This window comes from Ornithodoros turicata, chromosome 9, assembly GCF_037126465.1.
Source record: "Ornithodoros turicata isolate Travis chromosome 9, ASM3712646v1, whole genome shotgun sequence".
NCBI lineage: Eukaryota > Metazoa > Arthropoda > Arachnida > Ixodida > Argasidae > Ornithodoros > Ornithodoros turicata.
Window position 1 is genome coordinate 15166191 of NC_088209.1, and position 13176 is coordinate 15179366.

The following is a 13176-nucleotide window of genomic DNA, read 5'->3' on the forward strand; positions in this document are numbered from 1 at the left end:
TTTGAGGTGGTTTGTACCGTAAAGTAAAGCTATGCGTGCAATTTAAAAACAGTAAAAAATGCATTTATATCCGTTTATGTTCAGTCGACGTAATAAATAAATATAGCACTATAAACTACCAAAATCTCCGGTTGGGGGGAGAGGGGGACAGAAATTAAAAAAATCAACAACTGTCATGGCAGCTGCCGCTCAGTTTTGATTCAGTTCGCTCTCAGTTCGGTACAAAGAGTTTTGAATGATTTATGTGCATGTTTTCTTGGAGTTGTGACTGCTAATATCAGTGTCGTGGAAATAATACTGTTGACGGTGGTAAAAAAAACAGAGATTTTCTCGATTGTTAGACAGATCGCATGTTGCACGATAGATCATGGAAAGGCACGAACACACATGGCACATCCTCGTCCCCCCCCCCTTTTTTTATGACTTGTTGCATGTGTCTTTCCTGGTGTTCGTGCCCCTTGGGTCTCTATCACATATAATATCAGCTTGCCTTCACCGCTATCTCTCAGTCACAGCCTCTCTCCCTATGCTGTCAGTTCCTCGGATGAACAATTATCCTACTCCTCTAGATTTCTGCTGTAACCTGAGCGTGTCACCATGTCTGACGACGAGGAGATCACCTACGTAAAAAGGCAGAAGATCGTTCACTATGGAAGCTTGGAAGAGAAAGAGAGGCAGAGATTGGCGGATCAGGATGCTGCTGATGAAGGAAGCGATGATGAACCCATCAGCATGGATCTCAGGGCTGCCATTGCTTCGGGCAATATCAACATATCAGATGGTAAATAGCATTTTGTATTGTACACCAATTGTACAGAAGTCGTAGTCTGGAATTAGGATGGGGAAGTGTCTTGTCCCAGAAGGCACCGTTGGTAACACGGGCAACTGCCAACTGAGACTAACCTGGACATACAGATGCGAACACCCAACTTGGACTAACCTAATAATAAACTAACCAGCGTGCTGCACTATGTCATGTCCGCCCTGCTAAGCTTAACTGCTGCTAAAATGTGGCTTTCGTTCGCTGATACAACGCTGACGGACATCAAAAACACGTGAATTTGAGTGGTTTAATAGTGATGTCGGTTTTTTAAAACATGGCATATCATACCACGAAGCAATCAAGCATTCTCCTTGATTTTCCTTGTTTCGAGATCGGGGATTTCGCGGCTGCGAATATTGAGGTCCTCCCGTTCGTAAAGCGAGAAGATTCATAAATCGAGCGTTGACTGTATGAACTGTACCGTAAGCGTGGCGCAGTACAACCTCTTTTTGTGCAGTTTGTTGTTGTCGCTAAAAAAACTTCACTGTGTCTGTATTTTCGCTACATTAGCAGTTCATGCTTAGGGTTTCTAAACTTGGTAACTAACTCAAGCACACTACATCCATGTTTTCATTGCATGCAGTTTCATTATAGAGTATATTCATGCATGTAAGCTCCTCCCACTGGTGGCCACCTTTCATTGTAGCAGAATTGAAATATGACAAACTGCGCAATTTTTCGATATGGCTACCATATTTTTCGTAAAAGGAAACAGGAGAACGACAATGACAAAGTGCCTTCCACATAAAAGAAGGGAACTGGATTTTAAAACCCCACATTCAATGGCTTCGTTTTCGAGCAAACGCTAGATAATCTTGGCAGTTTCGCCGAAAAAAGTGGCCACCACCATGGTGGCCAAACGCATTCGTTTGACGTCATGTGCATGCACCCTATAGGGAGGTTGTGCTGCGATTTTTATTAATTTTGCATACATCATTTTTCTGCAGATTTAAAGTCCCCCAAGATATTATGAATAATAATGGGAAAGTACAGGAAAATTATAATTTATATCGAGTTTCACTACGGCAGACTGACCCAAAGAGTGCAATTTATTGTAGCACCGTTTTAGTGCACATTTAGCACACTTCGATGACATTTATGCTACTGGATATTGATTCTACACGCATTTGAACATCATTTCGCTGAAAAAATGGCTATGAAGCAAGCGAGCTGGTGAAGATGATGCATAATGTAAAACCCCGAGACTAGGGAACACGAAACTCGTGTTGGAACGGAACTCGTGTTGTGTCTGTCCTTTCATGTTCCCTAGTCTCGGGGTTTTACATTATGCATCATTTCGCTGTTCCAGGCTTATTTTCGAATCGACAGTGTGCCCCCTGGTCGTCGACATCGAGCTTAGCAATGAAGAGTTTGGGTCTACAATGACGTCACAAAAGCATGGACAATTTCCAGTGTCCCGACAAAGACTCAGACTTCAAGCATTCTTGCCCAAATCAGTGATTTATCCAGACCATCCCTACACCCCGATAACACCCCCCCCCCAAATGTTCAGTGATACCCCCCCCTTTACTTTTTGACATGCGTACCCCCTACAGGGGGTGCTCTTGCGATTTCAGCTCTAGACACATGTCAGTAATGATGTGTTAAGCTGTAACAACGTAAGTATAATATTAATTATACTTACACCCCCCCCCCCCCAAAAAAAAAAATCGCAACACTCCTCTATGCTTGGGATTCTGGATAAACCACTGGCCCAAATGACCCCAATGGTACGACCACATAGTACATGGGTCGCAGTATATCCCCAAACCAAGCATCCCACCCAGCGAATTCCCACATTATAAAGAGACTGTGAAATTAACCATTTTTACGGTGCATTTTTTAATTGCCTCAGGTGTATAACCTAATTGCACTTCCAGTTTTATTGAGACCGTCTGCACACATCTTCAGGTGTGTGGAACTAGGAAATAGAACTGGAGGAGAAAGGTGCAGCTGCCCTGGACTGTGGTGTTGCCACTGGACATTGACAATGATGGTCGTATGGCCATTGCTACGAATAAAGATTCCAGAACGGCCTGTGGTCAGATCAGGACTTGACATTTTGGCAACAAAGGGCGTCCGAAATGGGTGCTGAACGACAGCTCCCAGGGCTGATAACGTTGACAGTGTTGTGAGGATCTTCGCTGTTTCAACTGATAATTTCTTCTGTAGATCTTTGAAACACATTTACGCAGCCAAGAATTGTCTGTTGTGTGCTAGTGCAGCTAAGAATGAGGAGGACGTGTGTAAATTCCGAGCCTAAATTTTTTCCTTTTTTTTTTTTTTCCTTTTTTTTCCTTTTCTATCTCTTCTTTTTTTTTTTTTCTATTGCGCAGTCATTTTTGTGAACAGAACACTGACAGCTTGAATGCGTGATGAAGGTCGCTCGCTACGGTCTGACTTTTGGTCCTTTCCGCAGAGTACATGGAAATGGAAGAGGAAGTGGTCAGCAAGGACAAACAGCAGCTTCTAGAAGAATTTGAGAGAAGAAAAAAGGTACCACAATGTTCCGGATCCATTATTATGTCCAGTAGCTATCATCAAGAGCACCAAAAGGCACAGACGCACTGCTCAAGGTTCAGCTCGGCAGAACAATGTGGATGGGACGCATGTGGCACCAGAATAGTCTGTGTCTTCGGGATTTATGTTTTTTGAAAATTTGGGGGGGGGGGGGGGTGGGGGGGGGGGGAGTCCTCATATTTGAGCAAATGTTACCAAGAAAAATGATGTTCACAAGAAAGCAAATCACATTGCTTTATACCACCCGCATCAAGGTTCGAACCCACTGTCTTCAGCTCCGAAAGCCAGTACTGACTGAGCTACCGAGATCAAGGACACCATCTTGTAGTACTGCGTCACAGTGTACTTTAATTAGTTTGGCATATGTTTACAATGTATTTTAATTCCAGCAGTTCAACTACGATGTATTTTAATTGAGCACACTTTCTGAATTTTTGTACTGACGGCTTTCGCTGTTTCTGAAGTGTGTAGATATCATGCTTCCACAACATGTGGGCTTTCCTGCCACAGTATTTAAAGCATTCGATAAAAGTAATTTAATTATATTGAATGTCGTTTTAATGTGCTAATGATCGGCACTGCTTCTAACACGTTTCTTTTTTTCCTCCCATTTCATCAGGCGCGTCAAATCAATGTTTCTACGGATGACACACAAGTGAAGGCCACACTGAGGGAACTTGGAGAACCCATATGTAAGTGTTTGTCCAGACAACGAAATCGTGCCCTAATTAAAGTACTAGTTGTAGTACCATAGTTAAAGTATTAAATCAGCCTGCAAACCCTTACTTTTTGCAGGCAATGAAAAATTAACAGCTCAGAGCCTTATCAGAATGACCCAGGTTGCTCTTTTTGGCACTTGCAAATAGGATCAAAGGGACGGTCACACCCAGCAACCCATCTGCAAAGCAGATACCAGTGTGTTTGGCATCGGCCAACAATCTTCCTTGCTGCCGTAAAAGCCAAATTATAGGTCCATCCTGTGTATCAGACGACCACATTTTCTGGAGACAAAATGCAGGAAAAGTACTTCCTATCGTGCTGTACGGAAGCTGCCGACCACAGTTTTCTTATTAAACGGGTGCGTCGGAGAACAAAAAGATGCACCTTGATTTGCGAATATTGAAATTTTCTAATACAAACCGAATACGAATATCTGCAAAATTGTCCTTCGTATATGGAATCGAATATCACGTCATAGTCACGGTTGTATTCTGCTGATCCTTAGAAAAATGTCCCAAGGGCTGATAAGGAATATGTAATAATGTATTGCAAAGGGCATACATGCTTATATGCACATGTACAGTGAGATTATTTTTACAGTGAGACAATGCGCTGCTCTCATGAGGCAAGCTGAAAACTGTAAAAAACAGCTTGCACTTAAAACATAAACAGTGAACACCTGTACTGGCATTGTAAGTGCTGGTGGAACAGACAAAATGGAGGTGAAAGACAATGACAGGTTCAAAATGTGGGATGGCTTAGTGATGAGCACATCTCAGAAGGAAATTGAAGGTGTTCAGGGGTGTTGACGACCACTATCAGTAGGAATAGTCGCGGTCACGCCAACGCAGTTGGACGGAATTGCAATCCATTGTGGGAAGGCTTTTGGATCTTTTGTGAAAATCTAGCTTAATGAGACACCAAATGCGTCGCAGGTCTGTTTGGTGAGGGTCCGGCGGAGAGACGAGAGCGTCTCCGTCACCTGCTGGCTCAGATCGGTCAGGACGCCATTAGACGGAAGCAGGAGGAAGAGCTGCAGCGGGAGCGCGAGGCAAGACGGGAAGCAGCAGAAACCACCTGGTACCACGAGAGCACTCAAGAACTGCGCAAGTGTCGTGTCTGGATAGCTCGGTACTCATTGCCCCGAGCCCGGGTGCGCATTGCCAAGTCGAGAGAGGAGCCTCAGGGTGCACTTTCAGACTCGCAGATACATGCAAAGAGACAGGAGCTCTATAAAACTCTCAGGGTGTGTGAACTCTCTTTTTCAAGTATAATAGCGTTTGCAATCGTCTAGTGTACCCCAATCCTTTCGTTAAAGCGGGACTCCGCAACAAAATCACTACAAATAATGTGGTATATCCGTAATCTTTGGGTGTCAGGAACATGCGTACAAAATATCTCGGTTCAAAGCCGCGTAGATTTTACTCAAACAAATTATTACGAAGCGAGCGCTTCGCCTCTGTAAAGCGAGAGGGCGCTGAAAGCGACGCACCACTGACATCATCTGGCAAGGGAGAAAAAATGCAGGCTTGGAAGCAGATGACAATGCTGGGTGATGTCACGGAGTCCTCCTCCAGGGGAACCATGGTACTATGGAGCTTCGCATTTTTCGGTTTCGGCTTGGTAGTTTCATCATTTACGAATTAATTACTCACGCAGAATGAATGCGAGTGTTGTATTCGGTACCGAGTGGGTAGTTCGTGTTCGGTATGATGCTTACCTAATTTTCTTTTTTTTTTATCCTTGTGAAGTCTCCCTTTAATTGTTAGCAATCACTTTAAGCTGCTTCTGCACACTTGTTATAAGAGCAAGAAGGATTCCTCAAGTCCAAGGTGAATGAGATAGGGCACTCAAACATAATTCTAGATTGTAGAAGGACAGTACGAGGCAAACGCAAGACTGAACTGTGTTGCACGAGCCCACTAAGACAGCTTGTCTCCGAGCAGGAGCGAGTGTAAAGTTAAGAGGAACCGTGTGTCAAACTGTCTGTTTCTGTGTCAACATTGAAATGTTGCTCCTTATTTGGGAGGGGGACCAATGAGGTCACTCAATGAGTAATAGGGGAAAGAGGGAAACTGGGGAGCTGCACAAGCAGGTGATCAGCTTGCATAGCGTCTATCAGTCCATATGTATGTTTGTTTGTTTTTTCAGTTTTGTTTGACAGAACAGATGTTCCTAAACAATACCAGAGCTTGTACCTCCGACTTGTACCAAAGCTTGTACTAGCGGCGCGATACTGTTATGTGGAGAAACCTGACCCTGAGCGTTTGGCTGTTTGAAGTGGGCCTTTATAGGTTTTATAGGCTGTGATACGCATTTGTTGCTTTTAATAATGCGTAATGTCATTATAATAGTTATCGAGTTGTTTTGCTTTATACTGTGCTGTGTCAAATGTATACTGTAAATGTATTTGTATTCCCAGTGTATGAATTTTTGCAAATTTTGCGACCACTAAAATGTAGAGGTGTGCGAATATAGAAATTTCCGAATACGAATTGAATTCGAATACAATGTATCTGCAAAATTGTCCTTCGAATGTCGAATCGAATATCACAACATAGGATTCTTTCATTTCACAGCAAAAATCTGTGTTTGTGCCTCAAAGCTTTGTCGCAAGCAAAATCGCTCCGTCCGCGTCTTGATATCATCTGTAACAACAGTTAGTGCAGTTTCAAATGACTTTGCAGCGTTATTGTTGTCCTAGTTGGCACTTTTGACGTATGGTCGCAGAGCGCCGGAGTTAGAGAAACTATGTCTAAATATCGTCATGTCCCACTCCTCGATTATCGTTGTCATCCCACGCAACTACGATTCTATTATACATCGCTGACTACCAATCACAAAATTTAATACACACGAATAACTTTGCAAGCAACTGAATGAGCAGTTTGCAAAAATTAATACGTGGCAAATAAAATATGTTTACAGTATTATGTATGTGCAAATATTTTATGCTGCTGCGAAGTTGCTTCCTCTAATCCTCGATGTGATTTCCTCACCGACCCAAAAATTGCATCTATGTTGATGAAATAAATAACCCTCATTGCAGTCCGTGAACATCAGCTGCAGCCAGATCGGGGACACGCGGCCAATCTCATTCTGCGAATTCAGTCCCAACTCACAAATGCTGGCGACGGCATCATGGTACGCTACTTGTTGAGCACTTGCATGCACGTCAGATTTGTACCGTAGATCACACGTACGATTTTGCATCTTTAGGAGCGGCCTCTGTAAGCTATGGTCCATACCGGACTGCCAGCATATAAGGACACTAAGAGGTAGGCGCACAAATTTCTGTCACTTTTCGAGTGTCTCACGATGCCTTTAGAAAAGACTGCTCCGTGGGAATGTCAGTGACATTCCTTTGAATGACATATCTTGAAATGCCGTTCAACAACACCTTTATTTTTAAGATGATGAATGGTGGTGATGTGGGGGAATATTGAGCCCCTTCACAATAAGGATCGAAGTCCTATTGTGTCCAAAAAAGGTTAAAAGAGGGCTGGATTTGGCCGGGGACCAAACAATTTTGACAGAGAGAAGGGTGCGAGAGTTCAGTGGCATTCAGTTTCCAATGTGACAGGTTTACTACATATGTAATTGTATAAGAAAGTGAGGAAATTTTAGGAGAGTCGGTGCTTTGTCCAGCGTTAATTTCTTGAGCCATTCTGTAACTTTGTTGGCTCTGCCCCCGAATTAATTGAAGGGTTCGGCCTGAGTCCTGGTTGCAAGACCCATATTAAATCATCGCCTATCATGTCTGTCTTTCCATATAAACTTGTTTCCAGTATGTGTTTCTTTTTTTTTTTTTTTTTTATGTTAAGCATTGAAATCATCCTGAACACATTGATTTTGCCAAACAAACTACTATGCAGGATGCATTGAGTTTCTTGTTCTCTATTACAACTTCCAAGGTCACAATTGTAATGTGGGAGCCATAGTGTTCCACCCAAGATCAACTGGCACACTTTCATCGAAATCTCTCAACATGGCATCGTGTTCATCGGATGGTGTAGTCAACTTCTGGAACTTGGAGAGGTACTAAACTACAGACTAACTACTAGGTCCCACGTTGTACATAGTGTAAAGCCTATAAAAGAAAGGTACTTGAAAGAAGAAGAAGAAAATGCCATGAAACTAAATTAGGGTGGATTCTCATGTGATTATACCACTGACTATACTTGTAATTGTTTCACATGCATTTCCTTCCTTCCTTCCTTCCTTTTCTTTTTTTCATAGTGAGGAGCCCATCAGTAGCTTGAAAGGGGCGTGTCCACACAGGGTCTCCAGGGTTGCCTTTCATCCATCCGGAAGGTTTCTGGCTTGTTGCGTGTAAGTTATACAGAGCTTGTACTAGAGGTACAGAAACTGAGAAAAACATTCCATGTTCATTTTAGCTTCTGATGTCAGGCTCACTGTCTTCTTAGCGCTCACCCACATTTATTCAGGAGTGCTTTGTTGAAGAAAGAAAGCCGCGTATCAGTGCTCACAACCATGGCAGTGTCCGCGCAGGAGAGCTCATAGTATGCCGACGGACAATTTTAGATGTTCCAGCTGTGAGAGCAATAGAGATAGCAACAACAGTGACGGCTATATTATGACTTATTGCGATTATTATATGGTGTTCCGCCATATTTTGGGTTTAGGTAGTGCAAATGAGTGTGAGAATTGGCTGCCCAGAACAAAAGGTCTGTATTAGGGCCATGTATTCCCGGGTTTGATTCCTTTTGAAAACCTGGTTTTATTTCGGGAGCAATAAAACCGGGTAAAATTGGGCAGTATCAGGTGGAAAAGCACATTTTTGGGTCGGGTCAAAAATAAAATAAAAAAAAGGAATGCTTCCCGCATTTTAGATGGACACAAGATACATGTCATGCTGAGTGTGCTGTGCCTAGCATGCAGTAGTGCCTGTATTGGTGTCTCAATTGGCACTTTGCCAACTTGTCTCCCAGGTTCTCTTGGATTTTATCTGAAATAACGGTGATGCATATGAGGGGGTAAAAATGTGTCTTACTGAGTTTACAAACAAAACACAAGGCCCTATCTAGTATAATTGTAGGCTCGAGGTTTAGGGTTTAACTCGTTTCTGCCGAATTTTTGCACCCACGCAGCAACAGTAAACAAACAGCAACAACTTGCTTTGATTATGATGATGATGATTGAGAAGCTTGATATGTCCATTTACGTTTCCTGCCTTCTTTTCCATTTCCGGCATTGCATTGCATTACAGCTTCGATAACTCATGGCGGCTAGTCGATTTGGAGACAGAAATGGAGGTTCTTCACCAAGAAGGGCACAGCAAAGCAGTTTATGACATCAGCTTCCAGTGTGATGGCTCTCTTGCTGCTACAGGGTGACCTTAAAATGCATCTCATTGTTTTCACGTTTCTGTTACACGTCACACATGTGGTTGTCCAAGCTAAGTGTGAGAAGCAGTGTACATGTTTCTTTTGTTTTCCCAATAGAGGGATGGACGCATTTGGTCGAATATGGGACCTCCGCACAGGACGTTGCATAATGTTCCTCGACGGTCACCTCAAGTCCGTTCTCAGTCTTTCGTTTTCTCCAAACGGGTAAGCAGTGTCGGTGGTAGTACTGATGTGCTTTCATAGTTCTCCAATTCTGCTAACCCTGTGTGAATAATCAAATTTTGAAAATGCTAAAGGAAATAATTGCGTACTACAGGTTTTCCCGGCGATTTTAATCCGAGTGCCAGCTAAATTAATCCATGCCCCATAAAGTTTGCATGGCACATGGATTAATTTCGATGGCGCTCGGATTAAAATCGGCGGGAAAACCTGTAGATTCAGATTCCGAACAAGGTGTTTGTTCATACCGTATTTGCGCCATTGCGTAATTTCTGCACCACCCCCCACCCCCCACCCCAAGTTCGGCACGAAAAAAGATTTTAAAAATCGTGTAATTTGCGCACCCATATTTTCACGTGTGGATATCTGGCCCTCGCGTTTTCCGTGGCTGACGCGGTTGTTTTTCGCTTACCACGTGGTTTATGCAACACTGTCAGTGATACCAGAGTTACTGCGGTGCTTTTGTTTGATTTGTGCCCAAGTTCGGGTGATGTTCCAGTAATGTGGTGGTGGATGATTCTCTCACTCAAACTACAAAACAAACGCGGAAAGAAATGCTGTACAAACATACCGTGTGCTTACAGCTCAACGTGACAAAGTCGGTGAACATAGCATGCTTTCGATTGTCAGTGCAACTGGTGGAGTCTTCCAGCAGTGTCGCAGTGTCTCGCCGTATTTTCACTGGTAGGCAGAGCGGTACTAGTGCCGCGACATTTTGCCTCCCGACTGGTGCCCGGTATACCGGCACGGCCGGTTATTTGCTTCCTCTGCCGGTTGCCGGTAGGAATGTGATACCGGCAGCCTTTTGACGGTATTGGTGGCTCAAGACCTTTCATAGGGGCTTTTACGGAGTTTTCCCTTCAACATTCCACTACAGCTTGAATAAATCTGGAGCACAGACCCAACTCCGCGCGGTCACCAATTGTTTCTTTAGTCATTTATTATTATTATTATTATTATTATTATTATTATTATTATCATTGTTTTCTTGAGCGAGTTCGCTTGTTCTTTCTTTCTCTCTCTATGTATGCTCTCCACCCCTCCCCCACTTTCCCTTTCCTGCGAACATTTCCTCCTTCCCTCTATTCTACCTCCTCTCCCTCAGCCGGTATTTTTCACTACGAAAGGTGGCAACCCTAACCAGGAGCCTGAATGACCAGCATGCAAAATTTTGGAATTTTGTGTCGCATGAATATCATCGGGAACGTTCCAGCGCAGTTGGCACACCCCCCAACTTTTCTGAGGTTTTGGGGGAGAAAAAAGTGCACAAATTATGCGTGTAACTGTAGAAAGTACATACTTAGCTACTGCAGCCCCCAAAGTTGTTCTTCCTTTTTTTTCCCACTATAATGCTCCATGGGGTTGCCGACCTTGTGAATACATGAACATGGTTATGCGTAGGGCCTGACTTTTTCGGTTTTTATTTTTGGCCAAATTCGGGGGGTAAATATCGGGTGATATTTTTCATTTGAAAATTCGGGTGTATTCGGGTTAAATCCCGTTACGGCATATTCTGTCGTCAGGAATTCGGGTGATTTTTTTTTTGTTTAATAAAAATTTGTCTTAACATGGAACTAATGTTTAGCAATGTTATCAAACTTTATTTTAATGCACGCTTATGAGTGTGCCACGCGACCCAGATGTTTTCGGGTAGATTCGGGGTAAACCCGAATTTTACAGATTTCGTTCGGGGGTAAATATCAGGCGGATACGGGTTTAACCCTAAAAAGTCAGGCCCTAGTTATGCGTAGAGCCTGAAGTTTTAGGGTTTAACCCGATTCTTCCCCGAATTAAAGGTTGCATCTTTGGGATGAAACCAGATTTTTATCCGGCAAATTGCCCTCACTGAGACGTCTGTTGGAATGCACACTAACTTTTCTGGCAGCTAACACAGTTGCATCACCATCTGTACCGAACCAGTTGACTTAGTTTGAGTAACAGAGCCCAATTTCTCCCTGATTTTAGCGTACCGGAAGTTTTCCCAGCCAAATTTGCATGAATTTAGAGAACATGTTTATCTACCCAATTTTTACTCCACGAATTAAACAAAATTCCGAAAACTTCAGGCTCTAGTTATGGTAAGAAGCCTCGTAGCTTAATGCCAACATTCCTAGGTACGAATTGGCCACTGGAAGTGAGGATAATACGATCAAGGTGTGGGACCTGAGGCAGAGGAAGTGCGAGTACACAATTCCTGCACACACCAACCTGGTGTCGAGGGTAATCTTTGAAAGTGAGTGCGCCAATTAGTCACTGCGTTCCAGCATGTGCGTGCGGACCTTCATCTTTGATTTTTTTTCTTTTTTTACAGAGAAGACCGGAGAGTATCTCGTAACGACGTCCTATGACAACACAATAAAGGTGAGCAGACTAGCGTGCTAATTAATTAATTAGCAGGAGCACGCTAATGCATGTATAGTTCATTTTGAAGTTAAGGATTGTTATGAACACTCTCATTTAAGTTTATGAAGTATTATATAGTGTGTTCCGCAAGAGGATGTCGCTAAATTCCTAAAAATAGGTTTCAGTTCAAAAAATTATAAAACACTCGTTAAAATTGTGTAAGATTGTGTAAAAAAAAAATTATAAAACTTGGAATACACTTACGCAGTCTTTTGCCACAGATTGAGGCTATTTGAATGCGTGTTTTGCAAAACAATTAAGCTAGTTTGCATAGCCAACTTCACATAATTACTAACTCGAAAAATTGCCAAGTAAAGGTAGCATTTGCCTTTCTGAATTTGGAAGCCTATGGCACAACACATGTACACACACACACTCTCTCTCTATGCTGAATGCACAACAACACACAAGCACATGGATAGCACAACACTTACAAAGTGACGTGTGGAGCGTTCCAGGTTATGTTAATGTGCAAAGGCATCTCACCTCGTTTGCTAGCTGAAAGCAGAACTATAATTTTATTTATTATTATCTTTTTATTACTACTACTTTTTATTATCTTACCAGTAGGCAACACACTGGTAGCACAACAATATAGTTAAAAACAGATTAAAAACACGATGTTTCGCACTGCCAGTGTACTGACGATGTATTGCCGGTGCGTTACCGGCCAGTGGTAATAAAGAATGTGTTCCACTGGCATTGGACTGGTTTTTAGTAAAAGGCACTTAGACCGAAAAAGCCTAACCCCAAGTACGTGTTATTTCTTCCAGATTTGGTCCAACCCCGAATGGACTCCCATCCGTAACCTCAGTGGCCACGACGGAAGGATAATGGGAGCCGACATTTCCCACAACGGGAAGTACCTGGCCACATCGTCTTTCGACCGGACGTTCAAGCTCTGGATGCCAGAGTGATTCTTTGTAAATAAAGTCACCATTGTTCATACACGTTGTCACTACTCGGTTGCCTTTTAGATTTGTTGGATTTGATAACGGCGCGGCGACTTTAAAAATCTAGCCTAAGTTCCAAGCTGTCATCTTGCTTATCCATCCATCCATATGATTATGTAGCACCAAATTGAAACGACGCATATGTGATGAAATGTGCATCGAAATATGT

The 13176-nt window shown here is 42.9% G+C and overlaps 1 protein-coding gene across 2 annotated transcripts; it reads left to right on the forward strand.

The window, feature by feature from the left end:
* Positions 1 to 171: 171 nt before the first annotated feature.
* LOC135369356 (U4/U6 small nuclear ribonucleoprotein Prp4-like) lies at positions 172 to 13002 on the forward strand. Of its 2 annotated transcripts, none has more exons than XM_064602950.1 (14): positions 172 to 219; positions 570 to 781; positions 3243 to 3319; positions 3963 to 4035; positions 4999 to 5309; positions 7113 to 7207; positions 7283 to 7341; positions 7978 to 8101; positions 8303 to 8395; positions 9294 to 9416; positions 9529 to 9636; positions 11766 to 11884; positions 11963 to 12012; positions 12828 to 13002. In XM_064602950.1, exons 2-14 carry the CDS (start codon positions 598 to 600, stop codon positions 12969 to 12971), a joined length of 1560 nt encoding a protein of 519 aa, XP_064459020.1. In that variant the 5' UTR covers positions 172 to 219; positions 570 to 597; the 3' UTR covers positions 12972 to 13002. The 2 variants fall into 2 exon arrangements, with proteins under 2 accessions (XP_064459020.1, XP_064459018.1); XM_064602948.1 differs by having other exon boundaries at positions 178 to 309.
* Positions 13003 to 13176: the final 174 nt, after the last annotated feature.

What these genes read in the sequence shown, in the direction of transcription:
- LOC135369356 (XM_064602950.1), top strand. Translation starts at nt 598, where the DNA reads ATGTCTGACGACGAGGAGATCACCTACGTAAAAAGGCAGAAGATCGTT. An exon ending in CAATATCAACATATCAGATG is followed by an intron (nt 782 to 3,242) that starts GTAAATAGCATT and finishes TCCTTTCCGCAG; the next exon opens with AGTACATGGAAATGGAAGAG. An exon ending in CCTATGACAACACAATAAAG is followed by an intron (nt 12,013 to 12,827) that starts GTGAGCAGACTA and finishes TATTTCTTCCAG; the next exon opens with ATTTGGTCCAACCCCGAATG.